This window comes from Muscardinus avellanarius (assembly GCF_963383645.1).
Source record: "Muscardinus avellanarius genome assembly, chromosome: 5".
NCBI lineage: Eukaryota > Metazoa > Chordata > Mammalia > Rodentia > Gliridae > Muscardinus > Muscardinus avellanarius.
The window spans coordinates 129,463,154-129,483,468 of NC_137790.1; the positions used below are offsets into that span (position 1 = coordinate 129,463,154).

General features: G+C 41.0%; 1 protein-coding gene across 2 annotated transcripts in view; it reads left to right on the forward strand.

Annotated features, from left to right (window-relative positions):
- ATR (ATR checkpoint kinase) overlaps positions 1–20,315 on the forward strand; it is a gene marked incomplete at both ends in the record, with an annotated part of 84,837 nt that overhangs the window by 37,517 nt on the left and 27,005 nt on the right. For both annotated transcript variants that reach the window (XM_080696748.1, XM_080696749.1), the window contains 9 exons: positions 169–375; positions 1,727–1,840; positions 2,938–3,053; positions 7,869–7,989; positions 10,355–10,492; positions 13,066–13,276; positions 15,549–15,727; positions 16,335–16,499; positions 17,914–18,005. In XM_080696748.1, the coding sequence (XP_080552874.1) occupies positions 169–375; positions 1,727–1,840; positions 2,938–3,053; positions 7,869–7,989; positions 10,355–10,492; positions 13,066–13,276; positions 15,549–15,727; positions 16,335–16,499; positions 17,914–18,005 (1,343 nt within the window). The remainder of the gene's footprint in view (positions 1–168; positions 376–1,726; positions 1,841–2,937; positions 3,054–7,868; positions 7,990–10,354; positions 10,493–13,065; positions 13,277–15,548; positions 15,728–16,334; positions 16,500–17,913; positions 18,006–20,315) is intronic.

Sequence of the window (20,315 nt, forward strand, 5' to 3'; positions counted from 1 at the left end):
GGCTGGCTTTGAACTCGCAGTCCTCCTGTCTCAGCCCCCCAAGTACTGGGATTATAAGTGTGCACCACCATGCCCAGCAGTATTTCTTAATATTTAAAGCCGTCTATTTTAGGAAAATACTTTAGTTTGTAGATGTTAGATATAAAGTTTTTTCTACTTTTATTTTAGGAAAAACTGATAAAATATGCAACTGATAGTGAGACCGTAGAACCTGTTATCTCACGGTTGGTGACAGTGCTTCTGAAAGGTTGTCAAGATGCAAACTCTCAAGCTCGCTTACTCTGTGGAGAATGTCTGGGGGAGCTGGGGGCAATAGATCCAGGCCGATTAGATTTCTCAACAGCTGAAACTCAAGGAAAAGATTTTACATTTGTGGTAAGTAATGGTAATTTGGAATACCAAAAAGGGTTTTCTGTCCATTGAGGTTTATACATTCCATTCACAGAGAACCCTTCAAATTGCTCTTAGTTACAGCTTGATCTAAATCAGAAAATCTAGGTCATTCTGACTCTATTTCTTTGTGGTGTGTGTGTGTGTGTGTGTGTGTGTGTGTGTGTGTGTGTGTGTGTTGGTGGCACTAGGGATTGAACTCAGGGACATTGTACCTCCCCCCAGTCCTTTTTATTTTTGAAACAGGGTCTCCCTAGGTTGCTGAGAGCCTCACTAAGTTGCTGTGGTTAGTCTCCAACCTGCGATCCTCTCTGTCTAAGCCTTCCAAGTACTGGGATTACAAGCATGCACCACCATATCTGACTCTATGTATTGATACTATTGTGGAACCCTTTAGCCAAAAGAAATAAAGTTTGAACCTAGTTTAGAGTGTTGTGCTTTGGCAAATAAAGTTTCCTAATTAAATTCTAATACTTAAAGCCTAATTTGTTACTGAAAGAAAATTGTTTGAATACATTTGCTAGTTTTCATGGAAAATGAGTTTCCCAGGATATTCTAACTGTATGTATATTAAAAAGTTTTATGAGCCGGGCGAGGTGGCGCACACCTGTAATCCCAACATTTAGGAGGCTGAGACAGGAGGATTACAATTTAAAGACAGCCTCAGCTACTTAGTGAGGCCCTTTGCAACTCAGGGAGACCCTGTTTCAAAATAAAGAATAAAAAATAGGGCTGGGAGTGTAGCTCAGAGGTAGAATGCCCCAGGTTCCATCCCCAGTATCGAAAAAAAAAAAAAAAATTATAGTCAAGTGAATTTGGAAAATCCATGGAAAACAAAATTAAATGGAACTTTTAATGTGTCGTGTATATTGTGAACCTCTAAGTGTAGGTATACTGAAATTCTTGTTGTTTCTCAGGTGACTCTTGGGCTCTACAGAATACAGTTGGCACTGGGGACGTGGCTTAGAGATGGAGTACCTACCTGGCATGCATGCGTCCATCCCATCACTGCCAAAAAATGCAATTTAGGAAATGCTGTGTATACAGTTTGCTTTTTAAGAGTTAAAAAAAAATGCATATTGTTAGAGCTATTAAAAAGTTGAATAATTCTAATACATTTTTAAAATAGCCTAACCACAGCCCAAAATAATGCAATAATCTTAACTACAGATTATATTTTAGCCTTGATACCACCTTGGTTTGAACCTCACTGTCTTCCTTCTGCTAAGTTAAATTCTCTTGGGAAACTAAGTTAAATCCACTGTGGGAGGCACAGTGCAGATTATGAAAAGTTATATGCCAACTACCATTGAACTTTTTTCTTTTTTTTATTGAGACTGGGGTAGAAGATTTAAACTTCGCCTATGGATTATTGATGGAGCTGACAAGGGCTTACCTTGCTTATGCAGATAACAGCCGAGCCCAGGACTCAGCAGCTTACGCCATCCAGGTACTCGCATCCAGGATTGCTCGCATGTCCTAGACATTACTGGATTGACGTTATTGCATTCTAGTACAGCGGTAAACACTATCCTTATGAAACAGTTCCTTTGAGCTGGGTGTGGTGGCGCACACTTGTAATCCCAGCATTTGAGAGGCCGAGACAGGAGGATCACGGTTCGCGGACAGCTTCAGCTGCTTAGTGAGACTCTTTGCAACTCAGTGAGACCCTGTTTCAAAATAAAGAATAAAAAATAGGGTTGGGGGTGTAGCTCAGAGGTAGAATGCCCCTGGGTTTCATCCCCAGTCCGGAAAAAAGAAACAATCCCTTTATCATTTTCATTATTAAAGTAATACAGGCTCATGATAAATCCCTTTTAAGGGTACAGAAGTATACCTTCTCAATATATTATTATAGGTACTTTAAAATGTTTAATGTGTGTATAAATATTTGTTTTTCCAACAATGAGATCATATTATTTATGATTTCCTGTAATTTTCTTTAACTATCTTGTGTATATATGCTTCTAATCACTCTTCTTAATGACTGAATAATGTCAGTATCAATGCACCATAGCTTATTTACAAAATGCATTTAAAACATTCAGGTTGCCTTTAGGAAAATATTATTCAACAAACATACATGTATCTTCTTATAGTTACTTAAATATAACAATAGTATTAAGGTCTAAAATCAATATCTGTCTCAGAATAAGCATAGAGTTTATGTTTGATAGATTTTTTTTTTAAAAAAAACACCTTTATACTCCCTAGATCAGTCCCCAGCATAAAAATAAAAAAAATTCTAAGGGTTATAAGTTTGCAAATACAGAAAATTCTAATTTTTTTCCCTCATAAAGCTCTCAAAACATATTAAGCATAAACTGGCCTCATATTCAAGTACTCTCTTAGCTTTGCGACGCTAATAGGTTACCTAAATGTCTCTAGGCGTTGAAATAGGTGTCCCGAGGAAGTTTACAGGCCCACAGTTTTAACATTCTGTCTGTTTTCTATAGAACACTGAATAGTGCAAATATTTGTCTGCTTCACTGTGGACTTATAAATATAAATATGTGTGGACTTATAAATATAAATATGTGTTTGTAGGAGTTACTTTCTATTTATGACTGCAGAGAAATGCAGAACAACGGCCCAGGTCACCAGTTGTGGAAGAGATTCCCTGAGCATGTTCGGGAGATACTAGAGCCACATCTGAATACTCGGTATGTAGACATGTAGACGCATGGAAACTGTTTTAAAAGAATTGTTTTGAACATTATAAAAAATATTATTTTAAGCTGGGCCTGGTGGCACACACTTGTAATCCCAGCATTCGGGAGGCTGAGACCAGAGGATCGTGGTTTGCGGACAGCCTCAGCTACTCAGTGAGGCCCTCTGCAACTTAGTGAGACCCTGTTTCAAAATAAAGAATAAAAAATAGGGCAGGAGGTATAGCTCTGAGGTCGAATGCCCCTGGGTTCCATCCCCAGACCTGCAAAATAAATAAATAAATAAATAAATAAATAATACTTATTATAGTTGAACATTAAAAGTATTGCTAGTATGTTCTCATGTATTTTCCACTGTGGTTTATGCTTATATTCTTATTACGATGAGAAGCACTGTCTGTTCATTTGGTTAAATTCTGTAACTTTTTAACTACTTAAGCAAATTCATTGAAGTTAAAAGGATTGATTTATACAAATTCAGCTGTCAGTCTGGGCGTGGTGGTGCACGCTTGTAATCCCAGCACTTGGGAGGCTGAGACAGGAGGATCGCGCAGGTTCGAAGCCAGCCTCAGCTACTTAGTGAGGCTCTCGGCAACTTGGTGAGACCCTGTTTCCAAATAAAGTATAAAATAGGTCTGGGAGTATAGCCCGGAGGTAGCAAAGCCCCTAAGTTCCACCCTCAGTACCACAAAGAAAAGAAAAGAAATTCAGCTGTCAGTAGTACTTTGTAAGGATACCTTTTTATTGAATATTAATTGATACACTTGACAGATTTGTGTGTGTGTGTGTGTGTGTGTGTGTGTGTGTGTGTGTGTGTGTATGTGGTACTGGGGATTGAATCCAGGGACATTCTGCCTCTGAGCTCCACCCCTAGCCCTATTTTTTTTGTGTGTGTGTGGGTCTGGGGTTGGAACCCAGGGGCATTCGACCTCCGAGCTACAGCTCCTACCCTATCTTTTATTCTTTATTTTTGAAACCTGTCGGGGTCCAGCCCTAGCAGAGTCGGGGTTCGTGTGTTGATGAGGGGGAAAACCGAGGCCGATGAGAGAAGACGCCACACGATTCAGATTCAGTCTTCTCCATTTTTTTCAGGATTTGTTACAGTTTTTATACTTTATTTTTTGGCAGAAAAGCAAGATCATAGTCATACAAGCAGGATTGCCAAGGACAGTAAAAATTATTATTTTCTATAAAGTTTAGGGCAAGGGTGCTGGACATAGTATGTTTTGTCTCACTTCACAAGGCTGTCTCAAAACTTAATCGTCTACAGTGGCTCTATGGTCAGTTTGAACTTAATATTTGGCCCAATATTTTTATCCTTGGGAAGATATCTTTGCCGCCTGAGTCTCTCACAAGCCGCTCCCCATCAGTTTTCGTTATAATGTTTATACATAAAATTCCAATTATACATATTAATCCAAATAATCCTAAAATAATTTTATGAAAGAAAGGAATGCCAGACATACTTCATGGGGGATCCACACCATGCGGATCCCCCGATCAAGTTTTCTCAAGATCTGCATGAAATTGCTGTGGCAGAAACCAGGTCTCACTGAGCTGCGGAGGGCCTCACTAAGTAGCTGAGGCTGTCCGCAAACCGCGCTCCTCCGGTCTCAGCCTCCCGAATGCTGGGATCACAAGCGTGCACCACCACGCCTGGCTCCTATTTTTATTCTTTATTTTAAAACCGGATTTCGCCGGGCGTGGTGGCGCACGCTTGTAATCCTCGCACTTGGGAGGCAGAGACAGGAGGATTGCGCAGGTTCGAAGCCAGCCGCGCGCGCTGGCTTAGGAGACCCTGTTTCCAAATATAAAATGTAGGCCGGGCGTGGTGGCGCACGCTTGTAATCCCCACGCTTGGGAGGTGGAGACAGGAGGATCGCGCAGGTTCGAAGCCAGCCGTGCTGGCGTAAGAGACCCTGTTTCAAAAATATAAAATAGGTCTGGAAGTGTAGCCCGGAGGAAGAAGGGCTTCCAGGAACCCCAGTACCACCAAAAAAAAAAAAAAAAAAAAAAAAAAAAACAAAAAACAAAAAAAAACAAATATAAAATGTAAAAAGAGGTCTGGGAGTGTAGCCCGGAGGTAGAAGGGCTTCCAGGAACCCTAGTACCACCAAAAAAAAAAAAAAAAAACCGGATTTCATGCCAGGTGTGGTGGCACATGCTTGTATTACCAGTACTTGGGAGGCTGAGGCAGGAGGATCGCACAGGTTCAAAACCAGCTTCAGCTACTGAGGCTCTCAGCAACTTAGTGAGACCCTGTTTTCAAATAAAATATAAAATAGATCTGGGAGTATAGCCCAGAAGTAGAAAGCCCCTGGGTTCCATCCCCAGTACCACAAAAAAAAAAAATTAATTAATTAATTTAATTAAATTAAACAGGATTTCACTAAGTTGCTGAGGGACTCATGAAGTTGCTGGGGCTGGCCACAAATGTGTGATCCCATTTTAACCTCCCAAGAACTGGGATTACAAGTTTAGGCCACCACACCCGGCTTGACAGGTTCTTAAATATAGAAATATTAAGTGTTTAGAATTGGTCCCAAAACCTTTAGTAACCCTAATTAAAGATTTTCAGCCAGATATGGTGGTGCACACTTGTAATCACAGTACTTGGGAGGCTGAGGCAGGAGGATCACAGGTATGTAGCCAGCCTCAGCTATTTAATGAGGCTCTCGACAACTTATTTCTTTTTTTTTTTTTTTTTTTTTTTTTGCGGGTCTGGTGATGGAACCCGGGGCATTAGACCTCTGAGCTACACCCCCTGCCCTATTATTTATTTATTTATTTTCGGGTTTGGGGATGGAACCCTGGGCATTTGACCTCCGAGCTACACTCCTGCCCTATTTTTTATTCTTTATTTTGAAAAGGGGTCTCACTAAGTAGCTGAGACTGTCCGTGAACCGCGATCCTCCCATCTCAGCCTCCCGAATGCTGGGATTACAAGCATGCGCCACCACGCCCGGATTATTCTTTTATTTTGAAACAGGGTCTCACTAAGTTGTGGGCGGCCTCACTAAGTAGCTGAAGCTATCTGTGAACGTGAACCCCGATCCTCCAGTCTCCGCCTCCCGAATGTTGGGATTACAAGCGTGCGCCACCACGCCTGGCTAATGAGACCCTATTTTAAAACAAAAAATAAAAAATAGGGCTAAGGGCATAGCTTGGAGGTAGAATGGCCCTGGGTTCATTCTGGAGCCCTGCAAAAAAATAAAAATAAAAGAGAGACTTGGAATACAGTGAGATATAAAATGTTTACCATTTTCTAAACTTATATTAGAATTTCGAGAGGAACTCTTATCCCTCAGAAAAAAGCTAGATACACGTAGTTGTAAGATGAGAACTATTTGAACGTGCTTTATGAAGTGTTCACGCTGAGGAACAGCAGGAAAGAGTCCTGCTGAACGCAGGGAGAGACGTGGTCACTGACGAGGTGAGGACCCGAGGAACACCCGGCCGGAGAGCCTCGGGCTGGGCGCGAGGTCCAGGAGCCAGGCACCTCTGTGTAACGGGGAAGGGTGAGAGGAAGGGTGGAAATCGGCAAGTGTGGAGGTCTGACTGTGAGAACAGCGATTTCCCCTTTGCTCTGTGCGGTAGGAGACACCGGAGACAAGATCACTGGCTGCCAGCAGCAGTGCCTTCGGTGGGGTGCTGGGGAGAGTGCTGATGGCAGCCTTGGAAAGCATTAGAGAAGCTGCAAGGGGAAAGTCAGAAGGACTCCTGGGCGACATGGAGCGCAGCGGTGCTGAAGACTAAGAAGCCTGAGTAGCACTGAACTCGTTAGTTATTCTCCTCTGTCAATGCGGTGGCTTGAGTTTCCAGCATCTTAGGAAAGGACAACATTTTCGTTGATCTAAGGATGTGTGATGGGTACAGCTGGTAAAGACTGTGGCAGTGGCATAGCTAAAGAGGATATTACCAAGAGCACCCCATAAGTGAATGCCATGGAGACCCCGCTGGCTGAGAAGAGGTAGAGAAAGGAGGTGGCTGTAGCTCAGAAGAGCTCAGCGTCACCGAGGGACAGATCTCAGTTGCAAGAGAGCAGATGTGTGGGTCACTGCAGGGGGGACCCGGGAATTTAGGAAACCGTAGCCGTAGAATGAGATTTCTACATAAGTTGATTTTGGAAGTGGATAAAATTTCAATCAGTAAGGGAACCCTGTAGACTAAGTAGAGGACGGAGCCGCTGAGAAGTCTTGAGTTTCATTAAGTGGTACAGTCAGATAACGAAGTTACTCCGGAGAATAATAGGACTTGGGGAAGAAAAGACATTGGACAGTGAGTTTGGTGTCAGGGAGATCGGTAGATGCCCCATAATGAGGCATAGTTGGGAATCATAGCTGGGCAGCATGAATGTTGAAGAACACATCTTTCTTTCCTTCTTCTTTTTTTTTTAATTCTTTATTTTGAAACAGGGTCTCACTAAGTTGCAGAGGGCCTCACTGAATAGCTGATTCTGTCCATGAACCGCGATCCTCTGGTCTCAGCCTCTAGAATGCTGGGATTACAAGCATGCGCCACCACGCCCGGCTAGAACACGTCTTTCTTACCCAAGACTAGAGTTGGAAGGATCTGAGAAAGAGACGGGGCAGATCAAATCCTTAAATATTCTTGGTTGTGTAAGAATGACCTTTAGCCCTACCCTTAAGAAAGGTAGTAGAAAAGTTGTTCTCAACCAGGTTTCAGTAAAAGCAAGGCAGTACTTGTACTCAGTGCAGTATAGATGTAATTTTTTATGCTTTCTATATAAGAGATCTAAACAGGAACATATATATGTAACTTTTAATGAACACATCTTTGAAATTACAGATATAAGAGTTCTCAGAAGTCAACAGATTGGTCTGGAGTAAAGAAGCCAATTTACTTAAGTAAACTGGGTAACAACTTCGCAGAATGGTCAGCATCTTGGGCCGGCTGTCTCATAACAAAGGTGAGAGGACGCCGCTCACAATGTTTACCTCGACAGAAGCCAGAACATCTATTTCAATGCAGAGAAAACAAAATAGGAATTGAAATATTTGAACTGATAATGATAGAAACTTTTGAAGAAAATGTTTACAAGAGTAAAAATTTCTGTATTGTTATTAATGATATTTTCTGTGTGAAAAGGTACTTACTTTATAAGTAAATTACCATAAAATTAATGTATTTGTAAAATGTCTATTACATTATGTCTGTCCATTTTATATTATAGAGTAATTCTATTTAAAAGGATGTGAATGCTATATCAAAATTTTTTATATAATGAAATATTTTTATGTAATAAGATATATATATTATTCTTTAATGACATTTTATTTAAAAAGAAGATATATCATCCAAACTTTCTCTAACGTAAAAATAAAGATAATTTTTTCAGGTGCAATGGCATGCACCTATAATCTCAGCTACAAAGGAGGCTAAAGCAAGAGGACTGTAATTTCAAGGCCAGACTCAACAACTTAGTGAGATCTTGTCTAAAAATAAGAGGGGTGGGGATGTAGCTGAGTTGGAAAGCACACCTGGATTCAATTCCCAATACCAGAAAAAAATAAAGATATTTAAAATTAAATTTCATGGAAAAACAGGCATATTTACTAATGTGAAGTTTGTACATACCTGATAAACAAGTATATTTCTCTGTTCTAAGAAAATGTTGAAGGTATTTTTTTTTTTTTTTAAGTACTGAGGATTGAATCCAGGGGCATTCTATCTCCAAGCTACATCCCCATCCCTTTTTTTTTCTTTTCTTTTCTTTTCTTTTTTTGGTGGTACTGGGGTTCCTGGAAACCCTTTTACCTCCAGGCTACACTCCCAGACCTATTTTTTATATTTTTTTATTTGGAAACAGGATCTCCTAAGCCAGAGAGGCTAGCTTCAAACCTGCACGATCCTCCTGTCTCTGCCTCCCAAGCTCAGGGATTACAGTTGTGCGCCACCATGCCTGGCCCAATTTTTTTTTTTTTTAATTCTTTTTTTTGAAACAGGGTCTCACTAAGTTGCAGAGGCCTCATTAAGTAACTGAACCTGGCCATGAATCTGCGATCTTCCTGTCTCAGCCTCCTAAGTTTGGGATTACAACGTTGGGCCACCATGCCTGGCACAACTTTTATTTTAAACTGATAATTCTCTTAATTAGTGTCTAAAATAAAATATCAACATAGTAATTTATAGATTACAATTTCAAAATATTTTCTTATTTAAATGAACACTGAAAATGTGTGTGAAATGTAGAATTAAATTCTTCCAGCTCTGGAATTTTATTTTGTGTGTATGGGGGTGGGGGGATCGTCTGTGAACTGAACCCAGAGGCTACACCTCCAGCCCTATTTATCTGGAAACAGTCTTACTGAGATACTGAATGTGGGTCTCAAACCGTAATATTTCTGTCTTAGCCTCCCAAGCACTGGAATTACAGTCATGTGCCACGAAGCCTGGCCCAGCCCTGGAATATTGTATTCAGTTTTTAAAGTAAAGGTTACATATCTGAAGAAAAAAACCAGTCAGGCATGGTGGTGGGTGCCTGTAATCCCAGTACTCGGGAGGCTAAGACAGGAGAATCTCGGGTTCAAGGCCAGCCTCAACAATTTAGTGAGACCCTGTTTCAAAATAAAAAGGGCTGAAGGTATAGATCACAGGTAGAAGACCCCTGGATTCAATCCCCTCTAGCCAAAAGAAAGAAAGAAAGAAAAAAAAAAACTTTGACATTTTTTAAGAACTCAGTAATGTCGGTAAATTGAAGGTTAGGTCATGCTAACAAAATCTGACTTGAACACTAAGCAATTTAATTTTAAATTAAAAAAATAAAAATTTATAGTTCACAGTATACAGCATGTTTTAAACTATTTGCACCCAAGTTACTTAATTCTCCACTTCTTTTATCTTTTTCTTAGAGTTGTCATTCTTTTTCATTACTTAAAAGTATGAAGCTCTTACTCAATATGCTGGCCCACAGCCTAGTTTTTTATTCACTCAGGGAATTAATATACTAAATGCATTGTTACTGAAGGAAAATACCATCAGGAAAGTTAATGTGTAAGAAAAGCCGACACACTGAAAAAGAACCGTAGGTGGGGGGAGGCCCTGTCTGCCGAGACCGCTGGGGCAGCTGGGGGCCCTGCGTCGCCTGCAGGGGTCTCAGTAGTTCAGGCACGTGGGCTCTGTGTGAGCAGAGAGGTGGTGAGCTGAGCTCCTCCTTGCCGAGTGCACAGAGCACGCGCCCCTCCATACAGACGGCCCGCTCTGCTCTGATGCTCCCCCTGCGTGGCGTTTTGACTGATGGGTGAACCCTCGCTCTCCCTAATTCGTGGCTGCAGGTGCGGCATGACCTCGCCAGCAGAGTGTTCACCTGCTGCAGCATCATGATGAAGCACGACCTCAAGGTGACCATCCATCTCCTTCCGCACATTCTGGTCTATGCCTTGTTGGGCTGTAACCCAGAGGACCAGCAGGAGGTGAGAGCGCGCCTTGCGTGGTGCTCGAGCGAGCGTGTGAAGCGTTCCCTGCCCCAGCGTCCGTAGTCTTCAGCCCCAGATGAAGGGGGATGTTCTGTGCTTGACCCGCAGGTTCATTTGCATGTTCCAAACCTTACAAAAGCCTTTCAAATGTTATGTATCAAAGAAATATGCAGTACGCAGGGTAGGAAATTGGAAAGCATATATTGCATATGCCCAAATGTACGTACAACAGACTGAGATGTCTCCATAAGAAACTCTTGACAGTGCTCTGGTTTTGCTTTTGGAGAGCAGAACTGTGTATTAGGGGAGGGAATGGGCACTGTTTTTCTTCCAGTTCGTAGTATTTTCCAGTTTGATTTTTCTTAACCACATCTATATAAGATTATAAGTGCAGTAATTGGGAGGCTGAGGCAGGAGGATCACAGGTTCAAGGCCAGCGTGTACCTTAGCAAGACCTTATTTCAAAAGAAAAACGACTGGGGTGTGGCTCGGTGGAAGAGCACCCCTGGGTTCAGTCCCCAGTACCCCCTACACACAGATTAATAACATGAGGGACATATTACTAAATCCTTAAAGTGAGAGTTTAAATTATACACATAAATTGAAATTATCCTATGATTTCTTTTTCCCCTGTCTTATATACCCAGAGGTCATCACTACTATAAGTGTGATGTGCACTTTTTCCAGACTTTTTTGTTTGTTTTGTTCAGAGAAGTTGATTTTGTTTTGCTTGGGTTTTCTTGCCTGACTACTTATGTAGTTGTTGTTATAAAGAGTTATAAAGAGTTATTGCTCTTTATAAAATACTACATAATATAATCCTTTTAATATATACTTGTACTATGGTTTATTTAACTGTTTTAATAGTAATTATAGTGTATATGCATGTGTGTCCTTTTAGTTAAGTGGTTAGAAGTTTTGTACATTTTCCTGATACCAATTTCTTGCCAGTCATAGTTTGAAAAAAATTTTCCAGGGACGTGGTAGCGCACGCTTGTAATCCCCGCACTTGGGAGGCTGAGACAGGAGGACCGCACGGGTTCGAAGCCAGCCTCAGCTACTTAGTGAGGCTCTCGGCCACTTAGTGAGACCCTGTTTCCAAATGAAATTTAAAATAGGTCTGGGAGCAGAGCCCGGAGGTAGAAGGCCCCTGGGTTCCACCCCCAGGACCACCAAAAAAATAAATAAATAAATTCACTTAGTGGTTTTCTTGCATCTTTGTTTCTGTCTTTTAGCAGAAATTTTAACTATAAATACAAAATGTATAATTTTTTATGGATTTTGAATATTAAGCTGTGTGTGTGTTACTAAGGCTTGAACTCCAGTGCACTCTGCCACTGAGTTGCACTCTCAGTCTTTTTTTTATTTTTTTATTTTTTGTGGTACTGGGGTTCCTGGAAGCCCTTCTACCTCCGGGCTACACTCCCAGACCTATTTTTACATTTTTATTTGGAAACAGGGTCTCCTAAGCCAGCGCGCGGGGCTGGCTTCGAACCTGCGCGATCCTCCTGTCTCCGCCTCCCAAGCGCGGGGATGACAAGCGTGCGCCACCACGCCCGGCTCAGTCTTATTTTGTACTTGGACATTGTCTCACTCAGTTGCTGAGGGGCGTGCAGAGTTGCTAAGTCGTGTCCTGAGCCTGTGATCCCCCTGTCTCAGCCTCCCAAGCACTGGAGTTACAGGCGTGTGACACCAGGCCCGCCTGAATGCTAAGGCTTCTATGTGATACCTTTTCTTACCCAGTGTAGGAACTTATTTTCCGAAGGTTTTTTAAAATTGTTAACTAATACATGAAAATTATATAGGTTTTTGGGGATACCAAGTTATCTTTTGATACATATATACAGTATATAGTGTTTAAATAGGTTTTTATCTTCCTCCTCAAACACTTATAATTTCTTTATGGTTAAGACATTAAATCCTTTTCTTCTATCTTTTTTAAATATGCAGTATGTTATTATCAATAGTTACCCTGCTGTGCAATAGGATTTATTTTCTGTCTTTTTATATTTTTCCCTTTAATTATTCTAAAATTAATTTTTACAGATATAGTGAGATATTATTCTAAGTGTTTTGACCTTGTTTCCATATAATCTTGTTGTCATGTATTGGATAGTCTATAAGAAGAATTTTTAAATATATTTGTTTTTTTTTTATTCATTCTAACAGTTTTTATTTGATTGGTTTCATTATAGATAAGAAAGATTATTGTTAATCGATGTGGTTTTTCTTTTGAAAATCGTTGCCTTCAGCCAGGCGTGGTGGCGTATGTCCGTCATCCCAGTACTTGGGAGGCGGAGACAGGAGGATCGCAGGTTCACGGCCAGCCTCAGCCACTTAGCGAGGCCCTCCGCAGCTTTAGAGATGCCTTGTTTCAAAATAAAGAATGAATAAATAGGGCTGGGCTGTTGCTCGGAGGTAGAAGGCTCCTGGGTTTACACCCCAGTACCGCAAGAAAAGAAAAGAAAATCGTTGCCTCGGGATAATATGTGTATGAAATAATAAAATATAATATGTGTATGAAATAATAAAATATTTCATACACATATTATTACCCATGAGTCGCTCAGGTCTATGCAGAAATCATGGCAGTCCTGAAGCATGACGATCGGCGCAGCGCGCGCACCCAGGACAGCGCGTCGGATCTGTGCCAGCTCAGCACGCAGACCGTCTTCTCCATGCTCGACCACCTCACGCAGTGGGCGAGGCACAAGTTCCAGTCCCTGAATGCCGAGAAGGCTTCGCACGGCAAGTCAAACCGAGAAAAGGTCGACCCAGTGGGTGAGCTGTCGGCTTTGTCATTGTTCACCACGTAGCTCCGTCCCGCAGCAGTTCTAGCATTTAAACGCTAGCGGGCAGAGGTCCCGGTCTTAGCCCGGCACAGCGGGGCGTGCCTGGACCCCCGGGACTCACTCGGGAGGCCGACAGAGGCTTGCAGGTTGGTGGTCGGCCTTTGCAGCCGAGCAAGCCCCTCGGCCATTTAGTGAGACCCTGTTTCAAACTAGAATATTGTGGGGTTGTAGCTCAGAGGTAGGATACTCTTGAGTTCAGTAGTACCAAAACAAATAAACAAAAAGACCCGCTCTTGTGTATTTTTAAATGGGTAATGATGTGTGTTTTGCTGAATTAATTTATAGTTTCTAAGACTAAGTTCTTACTTTCACTTCCTTGGACGTGACATTTATTTTTTTATGTGAAAAATGAGTCGTCTCCCTTAGAAGAAGATTGTTGTATCAGATGAGATATGGATATGTATGTAGATATACATGCATATATATATTATAGTATATAGTATGTATATATATGTATGTAAGGTCTGTGCATGTTAATGTATATATATATATAAAGTATGAACTAATGAGATGTTAATATTGTTATTAACCTAACCGTGTGTGTGTGTGTGTGTGTGTGTGTGTTACTCAGAATCAAATCCAGGAGCATTCTACTCCTGAGTTACATTCCAGCTGTACTTCATTTTTTTTATTGAAATACAATCTTTTTTAAGTTGCTGAGGATGGCCTCAAACTTGCAGTCCTCCTGTCTCAGCCTCCCAAGTACCTTGATTACAGGTGTGTCCACTATGCCTGTCTTACTTAACCTTTGCTTCTTAACTCGTTTAGTCCTTGTCCCCTCAGAATATTGTGTCTGTGTATGCCTTTTTCACATTTAGCTTTTAAGTTTCAAAGACATTTTTAATCTTGTGACCTATAGAAAGACTCCTTTTATTTACTTATCTCCCTAGTCTCCACGTGTTTAGAATCCAGCAGGCTCTCCAGACCTACTCGTACTTTGCCACGCCATAGCCTGCTATAGCTACTGACGCATAAATTTTCTCCCTGTGATATTAACTTCCACTAACATGACTGAAGGGAGACTCTTACTAGAGTAAAAGGATTTGTTGAAGTTATACCTGCTAATTTGCCCTTTGACAGAAGCAGTCAGTGCCAAGAGTTCTGTCCACCACACGGTGATGGATGCTCTTCACGCGTCTGAACCACATTTCTGTTGTCCTTGGATTAAGTGCGCAGTTACAGTCCTCCGCTTCTTTCTACTTCAGCGCTTCTCATTCAAGAGGCCTGTACTTAAGAATTCTCAACTTCTGAGCATCTCTGTCTTAGTGTCCATATGCCTTTTAAGCACAGTGATTTATTATTTTTACGAGACTTTCTGCATTATAAAATAATTACAAAGTTGAGGGAATGCTTGTCCCTGGATTGTGGCTATTAATGTATTTTGTTGTTGTTGTTTGGTGTTGAGGACTGAGACCAGGGGCGTTGTGCCTCTAAGCTATGTGCCTAGCCCTTTTTTATTTATTTATTTATTTATTTATTTATTTATTTTATTGTGGTGCTGCGGATTAAACCCAGGAGCATTGTACCTCTAAGCTGCACCCCCTAAACTGATTTTTTTATTCTTTATTTTGGAACAGGGTCTCACTGAGTTGCAGAGGGCCTCACTAAGTAGCCAAAGCTGTCCTTGAATCGTGATCCTCCTGTCTCAGCCTCCTAAGTACTGAATTACAAGTGTGCGCTGCCACTCCCAGCCCCCTTTTTATTTTTTGTTTTGAAACAGCATCTCACTAAATTGCCGAGGGCCTCACTGAGTAGCTGAGGCTGGCCGCCAACCTGTGATCGATCCTCCTGTCTCAGCTTCCCAAGTACTGGGGTTATAGGCATGTACCACCACATCCAGCATTATTGTATTTTTCATGAATGTACTAATTCAATATTTCTTTCCTAATTCTAAATGTTGAAGCAATACTATAAAACCAAGTACTAATTCTTTTATCACCATTTTTACAAATAATGGAATTAAAAGTCCAGCTTTTAAGAATAGTACCCGCAGCTGGGCATGTTGGCGCACACCTCTAATCCCAGTGCTTAGGAGGCCGAGGACAGGAAGATGGCAGGTTCCAGGGCAGCTCAGCAGCATAGCTAGCCTCTCAATAACCGAGTGACACATTGTTTCAGAGCAAAAGTTGAGTACTTAAACGGTACTCTTTAAATTTCATCTCGTAAGTCTTAATTACTTACTTTTCTTTCTTACGATCCAGCACCGACTGCGGAGTGTGATGACTATGAGAGTGTGACTCGTTTTCTAGACCTCATACCTCAGGACGCTCTGGCAGTAGCTTCCTTCCGCTCCAAAGCGTACACGCGGGCTGTCATGCACTTCGAGTCCTTTATTACGGAAAAAAAGCAAAACATTCAAGAGCATCTTGGATTTTTACAGGTCTGAAATTCACATGGTGATTTTCATGATGAAAATTAACATGGCTGATATATTTTAATGTATTGTTCCTTTTATTGAGCATTTTAGATGCTGTGCTGGTTACTAGATGTTTGTAGCATGTTTGAAGCTTACAAATTAGTGGGAAAAGATAAATGTCAATTTGGTGTGGTAAAGGTGAATGTCATTGGCCCTGAGGAAGAGCACTTAACATCCTTAACATGAACATCTCTTTTGAGACCAGATTGTTGCTGTTTTGAATTCTTTGAAAGCATCTCAATACCAATATAAGACATTTATTTAAAAACTTGAAGACATTTGCAATATTTAAGTGTTTTTAATCCTAATCAACAGAATCTATTATCAGTTGAAGTCAAAGAGCTTTATGACCTTGAGATTTCTTACAACGTTCATGATCTAGTGATAGATAATAATGTAGATTTGCATTTAAATGGACTAAGAATGTTGAGGTTATAAAAGGCCGAGAAATAAGTTTGTAAATGGAGTGTGGCACTCATATTCTAGGAAGAATTTCTTATATGTTCTTTGCACACGTCTTGGAGGATTTATAGTTTTATTCCCTTGGTCGTCTTTTAATTGTTGAACACAGAAATTGTATGCTGCTATGCATGAACCAGACGGGGTGGCCGGAGTCAGTGCCATTCGAAAGGCGGAGCCATCTCTGAAAGAGCAGATCCTTGAGCACGAGAGCATCGGCTTGCTGCGGGATGCCACCGCCTGCTACGACCGGGCCATCCAGCTGGAGCCGGACCAGGTGCGGTGCCCCAAAGGCCACCTCAGCCATCCCTCCTGATGCTACAGTGGGTCTGCGAAATACTTAACCCTCTCTGAGCTTGGGCTTCTTGCCTGATAAAATTAGAGCGAGAAATACCTCAACTCAGTGAGGTTTATTATGTAGTATATTTGTATTAAATATGTATTTGATAACTAAAATTTATGTAATTTTAGTGTGCTATTAGAAGTATAAGCCAGGCATCAATTCTTAGTAATAATCATTGTCTACAAGTTGAGAGTTTTTTGTATTTTGTACACACACACACACACACACACACACACACACACACACGTTCATTCTCTCTCACTCTCTCTCATTGTCACCCTGCCCACCGACCCACATGCAGATCTCTGAATTATAGGGATAAATTGTTTACTGGAATAGGAATATGATTTTTGGGGGGTGGGGGTGGCCCTGGGGATTGAACCCAGGGGCATTCTACCTTCTAGCTACACCCCCAGTCCTATTTTATTTTTATTTGGTAACAGGGCCTTGCTAGGTTGATTAGAGTCTCACTAATTGCTGAGACTGCCCTTGAACCCGCAAGAACTGCCCTTCTGTCTCGGCCTCCCAAGTCCTAGGATTATAAATGTGTGTCACCACACCCAACTCAGGAATGGGATTTAGAATTATTGATTTATAATTTGTTTTTTCGGGTCTGGTGATGAGCCACACCCCCTGCCCTGTTTTTTATTCTTTATTTTGAAACAGGGTCTCACTAAGTTACAGAAGGCCTCACTAAGTAGCTGAGGCTGTCTGCGAACTGCGAAGGGTCCCAAACTCCTGAATGCTGGGATTACAAGCACCATCACTCCTGGCTTGTAGTGTTTTTTTTGTTTTTGTTTTTGTTTTTGTTTTTTAGATTCTCTCTCATCTTAGAATTTTGTTTTTTGGCATATTTGACATGTTCATTTTCTCAGAAGTTTAGTATATAAGGCCTTTATTTTTCATAATCTTGTTTTCTATTTTAAAGAATATCATATAATCCAATGTAGTTCTTTAATTACTATAGCCAAAAATCTATATTAATAATATAACTTTTGGGTCTTAATTTTTATATGAGAACTATGACAGATGATTTAAAAATATTAAAGATAGTGGATACTTTTATACTCATTTCTGTTTGATCTGAACCAAATATAAGAATAAATATAGAAAAGATAATAATCCAATATGAGATTCTTCTTAGGTTGTCTACAGTTTTTTTGTTACTTTAAAGATGTGCGGGTTTTGGCGGTGAATCCTGCCACAGCCAAGCAAGTCAGTTATTAAACCAAGCAAGGTAGGGCAGTAAGGTAGATAGTATTTTTAATGAATATCATTTAAACTGTTCTTGATCCCTAAATAATGTGGGAAGGGATAACTACTGTCTTCAATGTTTTTAAATTTCTAGATTGTCCATTATCATGGTGTAGTGAAGTCCATGTTGGGTCTTGGCCAGCTTTCTACTGTAATCACTCAAGTGAATGGAGTGCATGCTAACAGGTAATATTTAATGAAAAAATGATTCTCATTATTCTGTCTGAATGGGGACTTCTTAATCTGTGAATTGGGTGGCTTAATATTTACTAAAGTAATGGAATTTTTTTTTTTTGTACGGGGGATGGGATCCAGGGGTTTTTCTACTTCCGGGCTATCCTCCCAGACCTATTCTATACTTTATTTGGAAACAGGGTCTCACTAAGTTGCTGAGGGCCTTACTCAGTAGCTGAGGCTGGCTTCGAGCCTGTGTGATCCTCCTGTCTCAGCCTCCCAAGCGCTGGGATTACAAGTATGCGCCACCACGCCCAGCCTCTAAAGTAATGGAAGTTTTTATATGCTTTTGTGGTGTCGGAGATAAGTGCAGAAAATTTTTTCTACTCATGAAATAAAATTTCACAAGTCAATCTACCATTAAACAGCTTATGTTCTGTATAAGGAATCTTCTTTGAGTTAGATTTTCCTTAAGACAGGAACCTTACAGAGGCTCCAGCCATTGATGTGACTCAGACACTTCCTGGGCCTCAAGAGGGATCTCATCTCTGCCCACAGGATGGACACCAGTTCTTTTCCATGCTGGAGGTGCAGGAGGGAACTTTGTGACGTTTATGGACATCACTGTACAACTCTGTGGGTTGATTTTAGTCTAAAAGATTAATAAATATGAGAGCAGTCTTCCTCTCCCAAAGAAGACGGGCTTATTACTGCAAATTATATGTACGACAAAGATTAAGGCTGACTGTTCTTCCAGTATGGAGATGAGCCGTGGAGGTGAAGCTGCTCTTCAGCGGTAGCCGAGCGCCGTGTTTTATGAGTATATTAACAGACCCCAACTGACCACTCTGGGCATTGAGATCTGGTCAAGAAGGAATCGGGTCTCAGCTAATTAAAGAACACGCAGGCTGTTGTTTTCAGTTAGACCATTTGAAGGCAGCCTCTTGTAAGTGCAGATGCTCTGCGTTCTAAGACTGCCATTCTACGCCGTTGAGAGCAGAGTTCACTGGTGTCTGGAGGTACTGGAGTTGCTGAGTGAGGGAAATGCTGCAGAACTAGAATGGTTATATGTTACGCATGTCTTTCTTCAGATTAGTCAAGAGAGTTTATGAATAAAGGGATTTCAGGAATCTGGGGGAGTTGGTCTTGACTCTAGTTGTGCTGTTACCTATGACATACACTGCACAATTAGGCCCTCCCCTTCTTCTCTTTATGCCTGGGACACATCCGACCTTGGGGTTTTGAAAAGGCACTGGCCAATGAAAGAGTACTGTGTCATGTAAAGCAAACTGTCCTATCTATTTTCCCTAGGGAGAATCTCTGTTTGCATTTAAACAAATATTTCTCCAAAAATACAGTTGTGCTTGACTTACACACATAATTCTTTTGTCTTTTGCTTTTCTTTTTTTTTTTTTTTTTTTTTGGTGGTACTGGGGTTCCTGGAAGCCTTTCTACCTCTGGGCTACACTCCCAGACCTATTTTATACTTTTTATTAATTTGGAAACAGGGTCTCTTAAGCCAGCGTGGCTGGCTTCGAACCTGCGCGATCCTCCTCTCTCCGCCTCCCAAGCGCAGGGATTACAAGCGTGCGCCACCACGCCCCCGGCATCTTTTTTTTTTTTTTTTTTTTTTTTTGTGGTACTGAGGAATGGAACCCAGAGGCCTTCTACCTCTGGGCTGCACTCTCAGATCTATTTTATATTTTTATTTGGAAACAGGATTTCTTACTAAGTTGAGAGCCTCACTAAGTTGTTGAGGCTAGCTCCTGTGTGATCCTCCTGTCTCAGCCTCCCAATACTGGGATTAGAAGCATGTGCCACCACGCACAGAACACATAACTCTTTTTATTGTGTGGATAAATTCCAATAGCCTGATCCTCATTGCCATTTGGTACTTTTGGTATAAGGCTTGGTATGATACATCCTCTCTGGATAGCAAACACTAAAACTTTTTACCCTAAAATTTTAGAGTAGAAAAAAAAATACTGACCTCAGCTTCTCTACATCTGTTACTTTTTTGTGTGTATATGGGACTATGGATTGAGCGTAGAAATATTCTGTATTTGAGCTACACCTCCAGCCTCATTTTATTCTTTATTTTAAAACAGTGTCTCACTGAGTTGCAAGGGCCTTACTAAATTACTGAGGCTGGCCTGGAACCTGAGCTCTTCCTGTCTCAGCATCCCAAATACTGAGATTACAGCCTTGTGCCACCACACTCAGCTTTTTTTTTTTAAATCTTAACTGCCTGTATTAATAAAGAAAGAAGATGAGGAAAGTCTAGCTGCTTCTGTGCAGTCATAATCCAAAATATCACTGTTC